The sequence below is a fragment of the Hypanus sabinus genome, chromosome X1, assembly GCF_030144855.1.
Source record: "Hypanus sabinus isolate sHypSab1 chromosome X1, sHypSab1.hap1, whole genome shotgun sequence".
Classification (NCBI taxonomy): Eukaryota; Metazoa; Chordata; class Chondrichthyes; order Myliobatiformes; family Dasyatidae; genus Hypanus; species Hypanus sabinus.
In genome coordinates, this window is record NC_082738.1 from 42,183,241 (window position 1) to 42,201,502 (window position 18,262).

Genomic DNA, 18,262 nt, shown 5'->3' on the forward strand with positions numbered 1-18,262 from the left:
TAAAATGTTCTCTTCTTTTTCTCCCCACCACACTCACTTGTTGCTTGTCAGGGTGGGTTTGATTTGCAGTCCTGGTCTCCTTGTCATAGCCATTATCTACAGATTGAATTTAGAGAACAAGGAAAGCAATTCTAATCTAACCAATCCATTAGAAAATCAGTATGATCGTGCACACACTGGTTTCACAACCCCACCTGACTTTGTTCTCCACTAAAGTCTGTAGAGATCAGCATTTGATTAGAATTTAAACTACCATTCAATCCAGCAAGGTTAAATTCCCTTTACTTAAGTATCAACAGGGGGATAACAATCAGAGCCAAACCTATGTCCACCTGACTCCTGGATGCATCTGCCCAACAGCTGCTGAATCTCTATTTGTACCTATTATGATGGTAAACATGACTAAAAAGTCAGACAGAAATAATACTGTGACTTAATCAGTGATGGAGGGCAACATCATATCATTGTCTGCACAGTGGAATCAGTAGATATACTGCATTACTGAAGTACATATTGTTTAGGCATTTTCTGCTTGAATCTATTTCATTAAACAGGAAGAGAAAGATTAATCCAAAATTTTGATAAATAAAATGATATATATCTTGTCTGTGCATGACTTTAGTTGGAAAGATCATCAAGAAAGTTAGGAAGGCTGTTTATTAACTGCACTACTTATTTTTACATGGGCAAAATAAGCTCTATTTTTTTGAATATCACATCTTTGTATTGAAATCACATTCTTTCCTGAAATACTGAAAATCTGAGGAGATTATTAGAAAACTGGATGTGTAAAGTGCATTCATATCACAGAAATGTAGTTCAAGTAGACTTTAAGCTGTGGCAAAGGAGAACATTCAATCGTCAGGCTGTTAATGAAATGGGTTTCTTTTAACCACACAGTGTCTGCTTCAAGTTGGTTCTGTCTGATTGAAGTTGATGGAGAATTATACTTTGTTCTACAAAGTACTAATGCAATCTGTCAAAGTGTGACAGAAATGAACTCAGCATAAAGTGATGTGCTGTCAAAGCCACAGAAATCCTTCCAGCAAAGGGAAGCTTGATTAAGGTTAATGGGGGGATGTGCAGTTGGCAAAGCTTTTGTGCCTATACAAGGCAGTTTATTTTGCATTTCACAGAGTGGTCTTGCTTTCTTGTGTTACACTACAGCTGATTTCACTGCAACCCTCTTTACTGCAGGGCTTAAAGAGGAGATTTCACCCTTGGGGGGGGGGGGTTTCAGACAGCCCCTTAGGAAGATAGGAAGTGCTGTTCTGAAACTGATAAATTTCAAACATGTTAACTTCTTTATTTTACAGGCAAGTTCATTACTATTGATTTTATTATTTTTTAGAAAGGTTAATATATTGGGATTATACATTCATGTAGGATCTGTGTGAGAGCTGCCTGCCATTTCACTTTGCTGGTGGTTCTACTTTCTGTTAGGGGACTGACCTGGAAGAATAAAGACATTCAATTCTTTGCCAGAAAGAGTGTGCTGGCTCTAGATAAACTACAATGGAATTTGTGAAGTTTGAATAGGGTGTTGGAGTCTTAGTTGAGAGGAATTGGCTGAAGTTGTTTCCTTGGAAACAGAGGGTGCACTTTATGCTCCTAAACTGCATTCCCTCAGCGGTGGTGGGGCTGGGATACAGAACAGGAAATGGTGCAAAACTTGACATTATTACGAACTGCAGGATGTTGCTGTGCACAGCAGGATGGGGGATAAAGTCCCCTAGAGGACCAACGAAGCTGGAGGCCCCCTTCCCTTCAGCTCTCCTTCACTTCACTCAACCCCTTTTAGCACCACAGGACCCTCCCAGATCGTCCCAGTGGATCCGTTATCATCGCCCAGGAACTGAGATGCTTTGTATTTTGACAACACTGCCCCTGTGAAACATGGTGGGCAAGAAATAGGCAGCTGAATGAACAAGGCGGTAGGGCAAACAAAAGGAGAAATGCAATTTTCATGGGGTGGGTCTTAGAGTTAGGAATGAGCTGGGTTGGTGGCTCAGTGACTCTCCTTGTGGGAAATGTGAACATGCCATAGTCCTTTGCTCATCAAACCTGAAGACACACATTCTGCGATTCAGGAACAGCTTCTTGTCCTCTGCCATCCGATTCCTAAATGGACATTGAACGCATGAACACTACCTCACTACCTTTTTATTTCTGTTAATTGGCACTATTTATTTTAACAACTATTTCATAGACATATATATACTTAATGTAATTCTGCATTTTTTTCCTACATTTATTTATCATGTATTTCATTGTATTGCTGCCATAAAGTTAACAAACTTCACAACATATGCCAGTGATATTAAACCTAATTCTGATTCTGATTCATTGCAGTGTGGAATGAGTTTCCTGTGACCATGAGCACAAACACCGCAACCACGGCATGTGGCCAACAAGGTTGTCTCTTTGATCCTGGAAAGACTCATCTGAAAGGGAGAGCAATTGGTCATCTTGGGTGATTTCAATGCCAGGAAGAGATACAATTCTCTAGCAAAACCTTGTCTGGGAATAAGGGGAGAAGGGAAAGCTTATTTCCTCATTTTGACCAATTCCTTGGGAGCATGGACTTAACATCAGTTTTGACAGACAGAAAGGCACAAGAACTCATGGCAACACACTATTCCAGGCATGAGCACCTAGATTATGCAATTCCCTGAAGGGGAGATTGTAATGAAATCTGCAACACTGGTACCATGACAATACCAATGATGCGGACTGACAAATGCCTAATCTGCTCCCTTATGTCTATCAGTCTAAATCCAAGATCCACAGAAACTTTGGTACATGGAAGTTAACGCTGAAGCTCTCATGAACCACATAATAATAACTTTTCCCAGTCAGTGCCTCATATATAATCTGCTATTTTCCAAGTGCTCTGAACAATTGGTAACATCTGTACTGCCCTGAGATAGATTTTGGCTTCTCAATGCCTCTTTGAGAAAGTCTTACACCCCACTTCTAGAGAGGTCTGTGGCTATTTGAAATGGAGGAGCATTTTGAAGGGCACTGAGAGACGTTGGCTAATGAATAGTCTTAGCCCGACTGTTTATTCCCTTCCATAGATGCTGCCTGACCTGCTGATTTCTTCCTGCATCTTGAGTGTTGCTCAGGATTTCCAACATCTGCAGAAGCTCTTGCGTTACTGAGAAAGGCATGCTCATTTGTTGAGAGCATCCAGCCCAGCATAAACGGTGGAAGGTGGGCCTTCTGCCTCACCTGTGGCATCCACATGAGCCTCCTCAAAACCTACAGAAATGGTGTGCACAGGATTAAAGCAGAGGATGGCGTATCAAGATTAGCTTTATTTGTCACATGTACATTGAATTACCGAAACCTACAATGAAGTGTGTTGCTTGCGTCAATGACCAACACAGTCCCAATTTGCGCTGGGGGCAGCCCGCAAATGTCACCGCACTTCTGGCACCAACATAGCAAGCCCACACACTACTAAACCTAACCTGTACGTTTTTGGACTGTGAGAAGAAGTCAGAGCACCTGGAGGAAACCCCCCAAGGTCACGAGGAGAACATGCAAACACCTTACGAACAGCAGCGGGATTTAAACCCCGATTGCTGGCGGCTGGGACTGTAATAGCGTTACGCAAACTGCTACGCTACCATGCCGTCCCTCGTTGGCTCAGCGGCTGCCAGAAGCTATTTGCCCTTTGCGAATCAGGAGACGGTTCTCGTTCCTCTCGAGTATATTGATTGCAACCACTAAAAGATTTCTGTCAGTCTTTAAATAGTATCCTTTGGTCCTTAAAGGTATCTTGTTTTGGAGCCAACTTGCATATACAATGCTTAAAAACCACCATCTGTGACTCTGACAGTAGTCACACTTCCAGCAGAGCATGACACAAGAAAATAGGCAAAAAGGACCTGAAATACCTCCCTGATTCTCCAAAATTTCTCCTGTAACAAATATAGAAATCTGGCTATGAGTCAGAGATGGAACAGTGCCATTATGTTTAATGCATACTGATGGGTTGGAGTAAGGGAGGGCAATGAACCCTGATTGCAACCCAGTAAAGATGACAGCAAAGGACGGACATGTAGGGATGAATAGAGGATTAGCCAGAACACTTAGGGGAGAGTTGATTATAGTTAAACGCATGCCACAACAGGAACATAAGGTATAATTTCTCAGCAAAACATGATAGTTGGCTCACCCTGCTGCTCAGAATGGGAAATCAAATTGTGTTCTGCACGTGTTCCTATTATTCACAAGTGACTCATTAGCTACTTTACTGCTGTTTGGTAATCTAGGGTTTACAGTGTGCATTCAGGAGAGGCATAGATTCATTTCCCTGATTTTGCAGAGCTGAGCGTCACTCCATGACCTACGAATATTCAATGTCACCTGTGGCTCCTCCACAGGCCCTTGGTCCATTGAATTAGTGGGCTGGTGCTGAATGCTTGGCAGGCCCTCATCCTGAAGAAGCCTGGTGTCATTTAATTAAAATTCACCAGCATGTCAATCACCCGACACTGCCTTAAGGCTCTCGGCAATTCCTTACCTCTTTAACAAAGTTGTTCAATGCAAACAGGAGCAGAACAATTGTAAAATAAACAAAAGCACAAGGTTTCAAACCATGGTTTACATGCCAGGAAATAAAGGATTTGTGCCATTCGTTCTCCTAACAGAGCAATAAAATTGTTATATACACAGAGAAGGGGCATACTCACATTATTCAAAGCAACTTTATTTTTGTCTCGTTTCTGAAGGTGGCTGGTCAGATGGTAGAGGACTGTCCGGCCCTGCCTACGTGCGGCGCTGAAGTGGGACCCACCTCCCTTTTTGCTTTTGTGCTTCTCCTCTGCGGGGAAGAACAGAAGGAGAGAGTGTTAACGAACACCAGGCTGCACAGAGTCAGGCGGTGGGGGGACGGGGGATGATTGAGAGTCCCCAGCCACTCTAAATGGACAGCAACAGCAGGATTATTCTAGTTGCTGACTGCCTTCTGAGAGCTGATCTGGAAAGGACTGAGGAAATGCTGCAGATTTATAAAGACGTTATGGATGAACAGCAACTTAGTCTTTCAGAAGAACTCTGCAGATCTCAAAGAAGAAATTATGACTAAACTGCTGAAATTGAGGTTGCTTTCCTTGAAGGCATGTTTTTCTTTTGACCTGTGTGGGAAAGAATACTGGGAGATTTGATGGAGGTGACCATGATTGCAGTGAGTTTAGAAATAGCCAGAAACTGGTCCCCTACTAGATGGTGCAGGAGTCAGGGCATGAATTTAAAGTGCTGGGCAGGAAATCAGGAGAATGCTTTTTCAAAGATCTGGAATTACAAGAAAACTGGAGGCAAGTAAGGAAGCCTTTTGAAAAGGAACATGAGATACAGTATCCTGCAGAGTCTGAGTTAGAATGGTGACGTGGAACTGAAAGGATTGCACTGGCACAGCAGTGATAGGCTAAATGGACTCCTGTTCAACAACATTTCTATGGGCCCGTAAGATCCTCATCATGATGTCTAAGAGTTCTTAGGTGAGTTCAGTCATTGCAAATCTTACTGACATTGTGCTTCTTGACTCCAGATCTAAAGTTACCCGTCACTGATCTGAACTGTCATTTTGTGTGGCGTTTATTACTGTACTTCACTTCTACACCGTTATGTCACCTGTCAATTAATTAGTGTCCTAACTTTAATATCCACATTCTTGCTTTCTTCTATCCATGGTCTTGTTATCTCCTGTATCATCCTGTATATAGCTGCTCCAAAGAGCACTATATGAGGTTACTCTAGCCCTCAGCCATTAGACTCTATAGTGAGTCAGCCCATAGCTGAGGAAGTGATGAACCCCTCCTGTTAGACTGTTTGAGGTAACTTTTTTTTTATTCTTTCTTAATTCTCTTCTAATATTTGTATATCTTTGCACTTGTAATGCTACGGTGACACTGTAACTTCCTTTAGGATCAATAAAGTATCTGTCAGGGTCGTCACGTGATGACGTAGGATCGAGACGTGGAAATCCAGCTCTCCCGTAAAAAAACCAGTAAAATAATGTTTAAGTGAAGAAAAGCTAGTAAATACTTTTTAAAAATTACTTATAAACTACTCAGGATTGTCTTAAGATAGGTCTCCTAAACAGAAGCAGAAGAAAACTACTACTTTGAAGACAACACAAGTGGGAAAAGAATCAAGGCCAGCCGCCATGAAAGAGCCTCGGGCTCAAGTGCATTTTACCTCCGGCGATACAGAATAGGAAACTGCGGCAACATCAACCATTTCCAAAAACAAAGAGCAACAGGAATTGTGCATGCGTGAAGGAAGGGGCATGCGCAAAACACGAGCAACCCAAACTACAAATCCCAGTTATGATTGGAACTGAAAGTGAAAGTGAATATGAGGTGGAATCAGATTCTCTGGATAAATCAGATGAAGATGAAGAGACAAACAAAGAAGAGCAACAAGAAGAGGTTGGAGGTGATATTGGAGACATAAAAAATCTTTGGTGCAAATAATAAATGAATTAAAAGCATTAAAAGTAATAAAAAAGATATTAAAAATATGAAGATTGTTTGATAAAATGATGAAAAGACAGGACAAAATGGACAAGAAAATTAAAAACTTGGAAGAAATAATGGGAGACACCATTGATAGAGTGAATAAAATGGAAGATAATATTTCTGCCTGGACATCAGAAAGAAAACAGTGTTGGAAAAAGTGGTTGTACTTGAAAATTTTAACAAACTAAATAATATTAAGATTGTTGGACTTAAAGAAGGTATAGAGGGAGAGGATCCAATAAATTTTTTTAAAAACTGGATTCCGGAAGTTTTGGAAATGGTAGAAGGAACCCAGTTAATTGAAATTGAAAGGGCTCACAGAGCCTTAAGATCAAGACCTCAAGTTGATCAAAACCCATGATCAATCTTGATAAAATGCTTAAGATATCAAGATAAAGAAAAGATCCTGAAGGCGGCCACCCAACGTGCCAGAAAGCGAAATGGGCCATTGATGATAGAAGGGAAAACAGTTCTGTTCTATCCTGATATAAGTTATGACCTTTTGAAGAGAAAGAAGGAATTTAACCTAGCGAAAAAAGTTTTATGGGAATAGGGTTATAAATTTATATTGCGCCACCTGGCAACCCTGATAATTTTTTTAGATGACGGAAAAAGAAGATCTTTTACTGATTATCGGGATGCAGAAGAATTTGCACAAGAACTCCCAAATATTCGCTAACCATAGCCAAAGAATTAAAAGTGAAATGGATTAAAGATGAAGACAGGGACAGTGAATGGAGTTGATGGATATTTAAGGATGGAAGAATATTTAAATATATTCTTAATTATATGATACAGGGGGAGAAAGGTAAAAATTTGAGAAATATTAATTGAGAGTAGTGATATTATTTTTTCTTCTCTTATATATACTTTTTTATGTTATGGGGGAGCTGGGGGAACTTCGGATCGATCGCTACGGGATTCACGTGTGTAATCATGGCGATTGCCATGACCCATACAATGGAGGGGGGTAATGTTGTGTTTTTTTTTATTCACAACATTAGTAGGGGGTATTTTGTTATTCTTTTCTTTATAATCCATTTTTCTTTAATCTTTCTTTCTTTGCCTGGACAATCGGGGGTGGGGGGGGGGGAGACACATAGCAACACGGAGAATTTTAAAAAGATTCCCCAAGGTACTACGGAAGTTGAAAAGTTGAGTATTACTATAGACTGGAGTAACCCTGTTAAAAATAATGACTAATTTACTGAATTTTTAAAGTTTTAATGTTAATGGGCTTAATGGACCGGTGAAAAGAAAAATAATTTTAACATACATTAAGAAAATGAAAATAGGTATAGCTTTTAGCTGCATTCCATTTAAAAAAATTACTTATAATTTAAGAGATAAATACGAAATATTTCTGAAAATTTGGCGCCCTTATTTACAAAAGATAGGATTAAATATATAGGTGCTCTGAAGATAACATTATCTTCCGATCTTCCGATATCCAGGCATTCTTTCTTTCCTTCTTTTTTTTCTTCTTTTTTTCTCTTTCTACAGGGATATGTTAGGGGGGAGGGGTTAAGGGGAGGGGGGAAGGGTTGATAATTTTTTTTTCCTTTTGTAACCATTTGAAAATTCAATTTAAAAAACTTATTAAAAAACATGAAGTATCTGTCTAATCTAATCTAATCCTCCAGCCCTCTAACCCTCTGTACCAGCATTCCAATCCTGGCTACCTGATCATTCCTGAATTTGATAACTCCAATGACAACTGTATTATAAAGTCAGAGAGAGAGGTTGTATGGAAACAAGCCCTTCAGCCTATCGAGTCTAAACCAACCTGTTTACACTACCCCTACACTATTCTCCACACATTCTCATCTATTCCCCCCAAAATTTGCAACTCACTTCCACACGAGGAGGAATTTAGTTACCAATTAACCTATCAGTCCACATGTCTTTGAGATATAGCAGGAAACTGGAGAACCAGGAGGAAACTTACGCTACAAAGGTCCAAGGCTTTGGATTTCCCTCCATAAGCCTCTTCCTTTTCATCATTTAAAAAAAACTTCTGAAAACATGCATATTTGAACTAGTTTTATCTCATCTTTCTTAATATGTTCTTATGTAGCTCCACATCATTTTATTCTACAGTGTCTCATGGGACATTTTGTAATACTAAGCATTCTCATCGGCCTGAAGTTCGTTCTTTAGTTGCCTTTTCAAATGATAATTGATGCTAAGTTTGCCATATGCTTGCCAGTGATGAACTTTCTATAATATTTATATCTCAGGGTAATAAAAACAGAATAATTATTAGAGGAAATCAGACATAAATATTCATATCACAGTGTGAACAAAGTTTAAAATTGTCAACAAATTTGAATGTGACATTTATTACTGATGTTCATTCCAAGGAAACATTTCCACCCTATAGATACTCTGCATAACTGAGCCAGATTTGGCCTGCTGTGTGTAACCTCCCCACCCACTCACATCCATACTACCTCAGTTGGATGTGGAGTTGCTGACTGGTCAGGTGCAATGAGATCCCAGGTGCTGCACTGTTATGAACCTTCCCAAGGAACAGCCTGACAGCTGAAGTTCAGCACATTGGTACAGCTCGCAGACTTGCTGCCTTGCAGCCCCATTGACTGGGTTGAATCCTGACCTCTGGCATTGCCCATGTGTTGTTTGCAGGTGTTCCAGTACCCCAAAGGCACGCAAGTCGGTTGGTTAATTGGCCGCTGTGGGTTGCCCCTGGTGTGTAGGCGAGTGGAAGAATCCATGAGAGAGAATAAGGTCAGATTAATGTCAACAGTCTTTGCTTTATGGTTAGCATGGAGTTGGTGGAGTGCGGGATCTGTTTTCCTGCTGCACGATCTATGACTCAACGACAAATTGACTCAATGACTCAGGATCTCTATACACACTTGAGAAAACCAGAGATGCCCTTATGTTTCAACATCTTTTGTTTACCTATTAATTCTGCAAATTTGTTTATATTTTTCATTTGCTAAATGCTCTTATTAATTTGCAGTCTTTTCAGAGAACTGTTTTTTTATTGGTTTACTGGATGTGGGCAATGGTGGAAAGGCCAGCACTTACATCCCATTCTCAAGGTCCTTTACAATGGTGGTGGTGATCCACTGAAATCAGTGCGGTGGAGATACTTAGGATTATGGAGTTCTAGGGTTTTGATGCAGCAGTGGTGAAGGAGCAGAGATATACTTCCAAGCCAGGATTATTTATTTGACTAGGCTCATGAATGTTGTAAGAATACCAAAAAAATATACATAAAGGGGAACTTGCAGAACTTGTAGATGGCTGTGTCCTTGCTGAGGGCCTTTACAGATACTGGAGATCATAGACTTGAGACATACTGCCGAACAAAGCTTGGTGAGTTGCTGAAGCACATTTTACTCATCGGTGCAGTCGCAGTAGAGGGAATCCATGCTTATCATTATGGATTGGATGCTAATCAAGTAGGCTGCCTTGTGTTTGAGTGTTCAGAGTGTTGTTGGAATTATACTTATCCAGATTAGGTAAATCAGGGTGAGTAGCATTCCATCATACTCTTATCTCTCTTGGTAGTCAAAAGACTTTCTGGTATTCATTGGTAAGTCACTCATTGGAGAATGCTAAAACTATGGCCTGTCTTTTCAATAGTCAGTCCCGTTAAGTTTCTGGTGAGAGGTGGCTCTGATGGTTGAGGACCCAACTGTGGCAATGTTATTTAAAAGTAATAGGGTCCATCTTTGTGGACCTGGACATTGTCTGGCTCCTGCACAGCAGAATCATTACTTGTCACCCATCAGCACAGACTGAGGACATAATCAACTTGACCATAAAGCTGGAACTTCACTCAGCAGAGCAGGTCAATAGGAGGGATTTCTTTATTAATAGTGAGTGTACATCTTCAGAACAAGTATGTTCTCAGGATGTCATCAATAATTGAAGACACCCAGAAACCAACAGAAGATGTTTGCAGATTGTTAAAATAACAAGAAAATCCCTAAGGAGTGGAGTTGACTGGAATGAGGAAATTCAAGAAGGGCCATGAGAGGGAAAAATGTCAAAATGAATTTACAGATTATACCAGTAAAGCTGAATTGTTGAAATGTGTTAACGATGAGGATGTAGCCAATCATTGTTATAATGATAGATATTAGTTTGGGTGTGATACAGCTTGGGATGATAAGAATTAAAATGAGATGAACTGGAAGGAAATTCTATTTATTTATTTATTTATTTATCAGCTAAGTGAAATTAAAGGAACAACTGCAGACTCAATGGAAATTATACAACAGGCAACTCTACTGAGTGGATGAACGTTAAGAAATTGGAAAACAAATAGTTTTTGAAGATTGTGGTTAGTTGCAAATCAGGGGGAAAGATGAATGAGTGAACCTCCAGACAACCAAGCTCAATGGTAACTAGTTAAGTTTTTGAGTATGATCTTTTGCACCACATTTCAAATGTAACGATCCTCCACTCATTGCGTTTTCTGAAGGAATTACCCTTCTCTTCTAGGGAGAAACTATTGCTTCCTCTGTTCCTACCATAAGTGTTTACTAAATAAATCAATTTTGCTACACAGCAGACTAATGATAATCATTCAACTCCCACCAACTCCAGCTCATTGCCCAAAGCTATATTGCCAATAGATATTGATTCTTGAAAGAGATTCAAAATTAGTATAGTTAATTGGGCGCATTAGAGGAACTGACCACTCAAGCTCCAGAGCCCATTCTGCCATTCAGTTACTGATTCTTATCTGATTGGTATCTTACATCCATCCACCCAGCAATTCTATTAACATTGCCCCAAAAAGGAGACATCTATTCCAATTATAACATTTTCATAGGCCTGGCCTTTGTGCAGAATAATTCTTCTCAATGCCATTATGGTTCTAGTTTTAAGGAGATAACCCCTTAATTTCCATTTCCTGTGAAAGGAAATAGATTATACTTATCTCCCCTGTCAATTCTTTAGTCATCTTACACACCTCAAATAGACAATTCATTAGTGTTCAAAGGGATGTAGAAGTAATTAGTGCAATGTGTTCTTTGATTTAATGCTTCAATGCTCAACGTACTGTATCCTGCAGATGTGAAGACAGGATCCTGGAATGGGTTCACTAAGAGCTCTGTCCAGCTGTAATATAATTTCCAGCTCTTTGCTTCCAGCACTCTTGAGATAAAGTCAAAGATTTCATCAGCCATTTAAATTATTTTCTGTGCATATCCACCAACTTATAGTGAGAACTGGTTAGTTAGATTAACTGCTACATTGGAAAAATTGTACTCATGTTTCTGGGTACAAACCTCATTGAGGAGGCAAGCAAATGAAAAGTGGAAAGATATATGTAGTTAGTAAAAAAGCTCTCCACAGGGGATACTGGAGATCTGGAATCAAGTGGAAAACAATAAACTCTTTTTAAAAAATGATTTGAAGATAGAGGGTGGGGAGTTATTTTTCAGAATCGTTCACAATGAATAACACTTCTTTAAATAGAGTCATAAATACTGGCAGCATAGAAACAATCCCTTTTGCTGAATCCACACATCAAGCACATATTTATGTTAATCCCATTTAATTCTCATTCAATCAACTTTCCCAACAACTCCCTCCAGATTCCACTACCTACCTGCACACTGAAAGCAACTTACAATTCACTAACCAACCCACATGTTTGGGAAGTGGGAGAAACTGGAGAAGCTGAGGGAGAAACTGGAGAAGCTGAGGGATACTGAACAGAGAGAACATGCGGGGGGGGGGGGGCGGTACAGGAAGAGGTACAGGTGAATATGTGGGCGATAGGTGAAAACGGGATGGGAGGGGTGTAATAAAGATATGGGGTTGACTGATGAAAGAGATAAAGGGCTGGAGAAACAGGAATCTGATAGACTATGGTAGAAAGGGAAGTGGGGCGAGCACCAGAGGGAGGGGATGGGCAGTGAGAGGGAAATGTGAATGGGAATGATGAAGGGCGGGGGAAGAATTACCATAAATTCGAGAAATCAATGTTTATGCCATCAGCTTGGAGGAACAACACTTTATATTTTGTCTGGGTAGCCTCCAACCTGATGACACGAACATCGATTTCTCAGACTTCCAGTAATGCTCCCCACCCCTCCTCCTTTACCATTCCTCATTCCTTTTTCCCTCTCTCACCTTATCTCGTTACCTGCCCATCACCTCCCTCTGGTGCTCCTCCCCTCCTTTTCTTTCTTCCATGGCCTTCTGTCCTCTCCTATTGGATTCCCACTTCTCCAGCCCTGTATCTCTTTTACCAATCAACTTCACAGGTCTTTACTTCACCCCTCATCCTCTCGGGTCCATCTTTGTGGAGGTAGGGTCTCGGACTGAAACGTCGACTGTTTACTTTTTTCCAGTGCTGCATGTTGCGTGTACTGCAGAATATGGCTAATTTCTGGAAAAACATTGATTCACTGTGCAGTTCAATCTTTTTATTGTAGGCCTGGAGAATTCAAATTTGTACAGAACTTCTGGCTTGTTGATTGTTGTTGTCAATGTTGAAGGATTGTCAAAAGGAGAACAGAATCTGGCTTAAGAACATAGGACTCATTACATCTCTATATTATTACCATCTTGTTTAAATATTGTTGTGAATATGCTCCACACCTGCCTCAGTACTTCCTATGGGTAGAATGGGTTGAAGACTAGATTCCACTCTTGGCCATTCTAAAAGAGCAAAATGATGTTGAAATTCCACTCACAGTGAACTCCTGCACCATTATGGGAAATGTATGTACAGTATATATGTATATAACCTCCAATATGATTAACTATTTCTTACAATATTAGTAAATTATAATCATATTAAATTTCTTTACCAGAAATTGTATTTTAAAACAGATTACAATAGTGAATAACCATTGTTGTGAAATCATAGCATTTTCAAATGTTAATATTCTAAAGCAGTTTTACAAACCCCATGAAGTCAATGATAAAGAAATATTAAGGGATTCATTAAAAAACTTATTAGATTTTAGACAGTGCTCTATAGCCATTAGAGCATCTAAGCCAATATGTAGGTATATGCTGACACATTACAGCATGAAACCAATTGTCAGGAGCTTTAGTGTCACATTGGGCAAAATTGATTTTGTGCTATGATTTTTCAGTCTGCAAGCATTGCTTTAGAAGAAACAGACTTCAGGCATTTTGGTTTTAATTAATTGCAGCACAATTAAACATTCAGATTGGTGTAGAAAAGGATAAAAATTACCAAGAAGATGATTTTTATAAAGAGTATTATTATAAATATTTTACAATCACAAAGTGGGAGAAATTCTCAATTGTACTTTGGCATGCAGGAGATATTGAAGTAAACAAAAGCAATGAAGTGAACAAGACCATTAATTCCAACAGGTAGGAGCTGTAGCAATATTACAAACTTGTGAATATGTCTACATTATAGTTAATATGAAGGTGTGTTGGGTTGCCTATCACTGCAAATGCCAGTCAATACAATCTCTATTTTGTACAAATGACTGAAGTAGCATTCATAATTAAATTTGAGATTTTCAAGGCTTTGGAGAGAGAGAGTTTAACTCAAAGATCAAAAGCACATTTTTAGAAAGCTGGGAAAACTGGAGCACCCAGAGGAAACCAAAGCAATCATACGAAGACCGTGCACACTCCACAGTGACAGCAACAGAGGTCAGGATTGAAGATGGATCACTGGAGTGTGACACAAAAGCTCTGTTATCTGTGCTACTGAACTCCTATTGATGTCTGCTGCTTATAACCTACACTGATAGCATAAATTGTAATCACAAGAACATTCCCAAATAACAGAGTACAGTATTGATTTGCTATTCTATTATCATAAATTATAATCAGCAGACATTGCAAGGGAGACATTCAAGGGCCAATGGTAAATTTCTCTGGGATTCACCAGCCTCAAAAGACCCGAGAAACCTGAACAGGACACGAAGAATGTGTTCTGCTAAACCACGTGGCAAATCAAATCTGTGCCTGAGGTGACTGGTTTGAACTGAGTAGAAGTGACAATATTTGTATAACATCATTGAAATAGCATAGTCCATTGATGCTCCTACCTTCCTTACCCTCTCCCTGATGAATTTTGCTCCTGTTATCTGTGATATCCTTAAAAGAGACTAGGAACAGTACAACTTCCCCTTTCTCATTCTTAATTGGGACGATGTCGAGTAAACACCAGAATGCAGCTCCTGTGAGTGAAGAACAGAAAGGTTCACGTTGAAAAGGTTAGTGGAGCAAAACGATTCAGTAATCTCATTGAGGGTTCCATCACAAACAAACATTAATGTATTGTGCTTACAGAAATTCCTTTCATGACTGTTATTTATCATTGACCTTTTATAGTGTGTGAAATGGCTTAGTGTAAAATACACAAATATATGACTCCAAATGCTGAATTGATTGACAGCCTAATTCAGATCAATGACATTCTACAGGAAATCACCGCTAGATATCACAGCCTCCTAAAGAAACTTAACTAGTTATGACTATTTCTTTCAGATGGGGCATAGGATTACAGAGTCAATTAATTAGGATTCATAGAAACATAGAAAATAGGTGCAGAAGTAGGCCATTCGGCACTTTGAGCCTGCACCACCATTCAGTATGATCATGGCTGATCATCCAACTCAAAACCCTGTACCTGCTTTCTCTCCATACCCCCTGATCCCTTTAGCCACAAGTGCCATATCTAACTTCCTCTTAAATATAGCCAATGAACTGGCCTCAACTGTTTCCTGTGGCAGAGAATTCCACAGATTCACCACTCTCTGTGTGAAGAAGTTTTTCCTCATCTCGGTCCTAAAAGGCTTCCCCTTTATCCTTAAACTGTGACCCCTCGCTCTGGACTTCCCCAACATCGGAAACAATCTTCCTGCATCTAGCCTGTCCAATCCCTTTAGAATTTTATATGTTTCAATAAGATCCCCCCTCAATCTTCTAAATTCCAGTGAGTATAAGTCTAGTTGATCCAGTCTTTCTTGATATGAAAGTCCTGCCATCCCAGGAATCAATCTGGTGAACCTTCTCTGTACTCCCTCTATGGCAAGAATGTCTTTCCTCAGATTAGGGGACCAAAACTGCACACAATACTCTAGGTGCGGTCTCACCAAGGCCTTGTACAACTACAGTAGAACCTCCCTGCTCCTGTACTCAAATCCTTTTGCTATGAATGCCAACATACCATTTGCCTTTTTCACTGCCTGCTGTACCTGCATGCCCACCTTCAATGACTGGTGTACAATGACACCCAGGTCTCGTTGCACCTCCCCTTTTCCTAATCGGCCACCATTCAGATAATAATCTGTTTTCCTGTTCTTGCAACCAAAGTGGATAACCTCACATTTATCCACATTAAATTGCATCTGCCATGAATTTGCCCACTCACCTAACCTATCCAAGTCACCCTGCATCCTCTTAGCATCCTCCTCACAGCTAACACCGCCGCCCAGCTTCGTGTCATCTGCAAACTTGGAGATGCTGCATTTAATTCCCTCATCTAAATCATTAATATATATTGTAAATAGCTGGGGTCCCAGCACTGAGCCTTGCGGTACCCCACAAGTCACTGCCTGCCATTCTGAAAAGGTCCCATTTACTTCCACTCTTTTCTTCCTGTCTGCCAACCAATTCTCTATCCACATCAATACCATACCCCCAATACTGTGTGCTTTAAGTTTGCACACTAATCTCCTGTGTGGGACCTTGTCAAAAGCCTTTTGAAAATCTAAATAGACCAATCTTGACCAATCTTCATCTAAGATATTAGGATTAGTCTAATAGAGCTAGGGTTTCATAACTCTATGACCACATCTCTATGATTCTTCCAATGATATAAATTTAGAATTCTCTTATGAAAATAACGATTGATCTCAGATCATGTGTTGCCTTTTAATTTGAGGTTGATAGATGCTTGATAACGAGAATTAGGACCATATTGTCAGACAGAGATGTAGCACAGAAATAGGCTCTTCAGCCCATTAAGTCTGCACCAACAATCAACCATCCATTTACACTAATCATAAAACGTTAATCCTAATTTTTATTCTCCCAGCATTCACACCAACTGTCAGCAGATTCCACCATTCACCTACACATTAAAAATGTGGAAAAATGGGCTGAGAAATGGCAAGTAGAATTTAATGCAGACAACTGTGAGGTGATGCACTTTGGCAGGACAATCCAGGGAAGAACATCCACAGTGAGCAGTAGGGCACTGAGGTCATACAGCCATAGAGTCATGGAGAACTACAGCACAGACACAGGTTGTTCAGCCCATCTAGTCCATGCCAAAACCATTTAGACTGCTTACTCCCATTGACCTGCACCTGGACCATAGCTCTCCATATCCGTACTATTCATGTACCTGTCCAAACTTCTCACCTTTCACTCTTAAGCCATGACCTCCCAACCTCAGTGGGAAAAGCCTGCTTGCATTTACCCTATTTATACTCTTCATAATTTTTGTATAGCTCAACATATTGAGTTAGAAGTGCGGTAGAACAAAGCGATCTGGGAATACAGATCTGTAATTCTTTGTAAGTGGTGTCACAGGTAGATAGGGTCATAAAGAAATCTTTTGGCTCATTGGTCTTCATGGATCAAAGTATTGCATACAAGAGTTGGGATGTTATGTTAAAATGTATTGATAAGGGTTTATTTGGAGTATTGTGTGAAGTTCTGGTCACCTACCCACAGGAAAGATTTCAATAAGCTTGAAATAGTACGGAGAAGATTTACAAGGATGTTATTGGAACTGAGGACCTGAGTCATAGGGAAGGGTTGAATAGGTTAGGACTTTATTCCCTGAAATGTAAGCGAATGAGAGGAGATTTGATAGAGGTATACAAAATTATGTGGAGTATTGTTAGGGTAAATACATGCAGGCTTTTGCCCCTGAGGTTGGTTGAAACTAGAACTAGTGGTTATAGGCTTAGAGTGAAAGGTGAAATATTTAAGGCGATCTTCTTCACTCAGAAGGTGGTGCAAGTGTGGAACGAGCTGCCAGTGGAACTAGTGGATGTGTGTTTACAAATGTAACATTTAAGAGAAGTTTGTTTAGGTATATGGATGGGAGAAGTATGGAGGGCTATGGTCCTGATGTGGGTAGATGGGACTAGGCAGAGAAACAGGTTGGCACAGACTGGATGGGCGAAGTGCCTATTTCTGTGCTGTAGTGCCCTCTGACTCTATGACTAGGAGCAATTAACAATGGCCAATTAACCTACCAACTATCATGTCTTTGATATGTTGGAAGAAAGTAGAACAATTGGAGGAAAGCCACACAGTCACTGGGAGAATATGCAAACTACACAGAGGCAGCACCGAAGGTCAGCGTTGAACATGGGTCTCTGGTGTTATGAGGCAACAACTCTACTGACTGTGCCACTGTAGCATAGATACTAATACTAAATTAACTAATCTCACTTGCCCACACAGAATCCATATCCCTCTATTCCCTGCCTGCTGATGTGTCTGTCTAAACACTTCTTAAGTGTTGCTATCATATCTGATTAGAGCATAGAACATAACTGCTACCACCTCCTCTGGTAAAGCATTCCTGGCACCGACTGTTCTCTTGTACAAAAAAATCACCTTGCAACTCTTATTTAAACTTTCCCCCTCTCTTCTCAAGCCAACGTCTTTGAACCTCCACATCCTTCTGATAGTGTGGTGATTAGAACAGTACACAGTGTACCTATTATGGCTTAAGCAAAGTTTTACGCAGTTGCAACATTACTTCCCACTTCTAT

General features: G+C 40.1%; 1 protein-coding gene across 1 annotated transcript in view; it reads right to left on the reverse strand.

Annotated features, from left to right (window-relative positions):
- Positions 1-18,262, reverse strand: part of LOC132384866 (potassium voltage-gated channel subfamily H member 4-like) — a 217,383-nt gene that overhangs the window by 103,464 nt on the left and 95,657 nt on the right. The window contains exons 3-4 of the mRNA XM_059956468.1: positions 14,570-14,701; positions 4,704-4,834 (exon numbers count right to left, since the gene is read on the reverse strand). Of these exons, the coding sequence (XP_059812451.1) occupies positions 4,704-4,834; positions 14,570-14,701 (263 nt within the window). The remainder of the gene's footprint in view (positions 1-4,703; positions 4,835-14,569; positions 14,702-18,262) is intronic.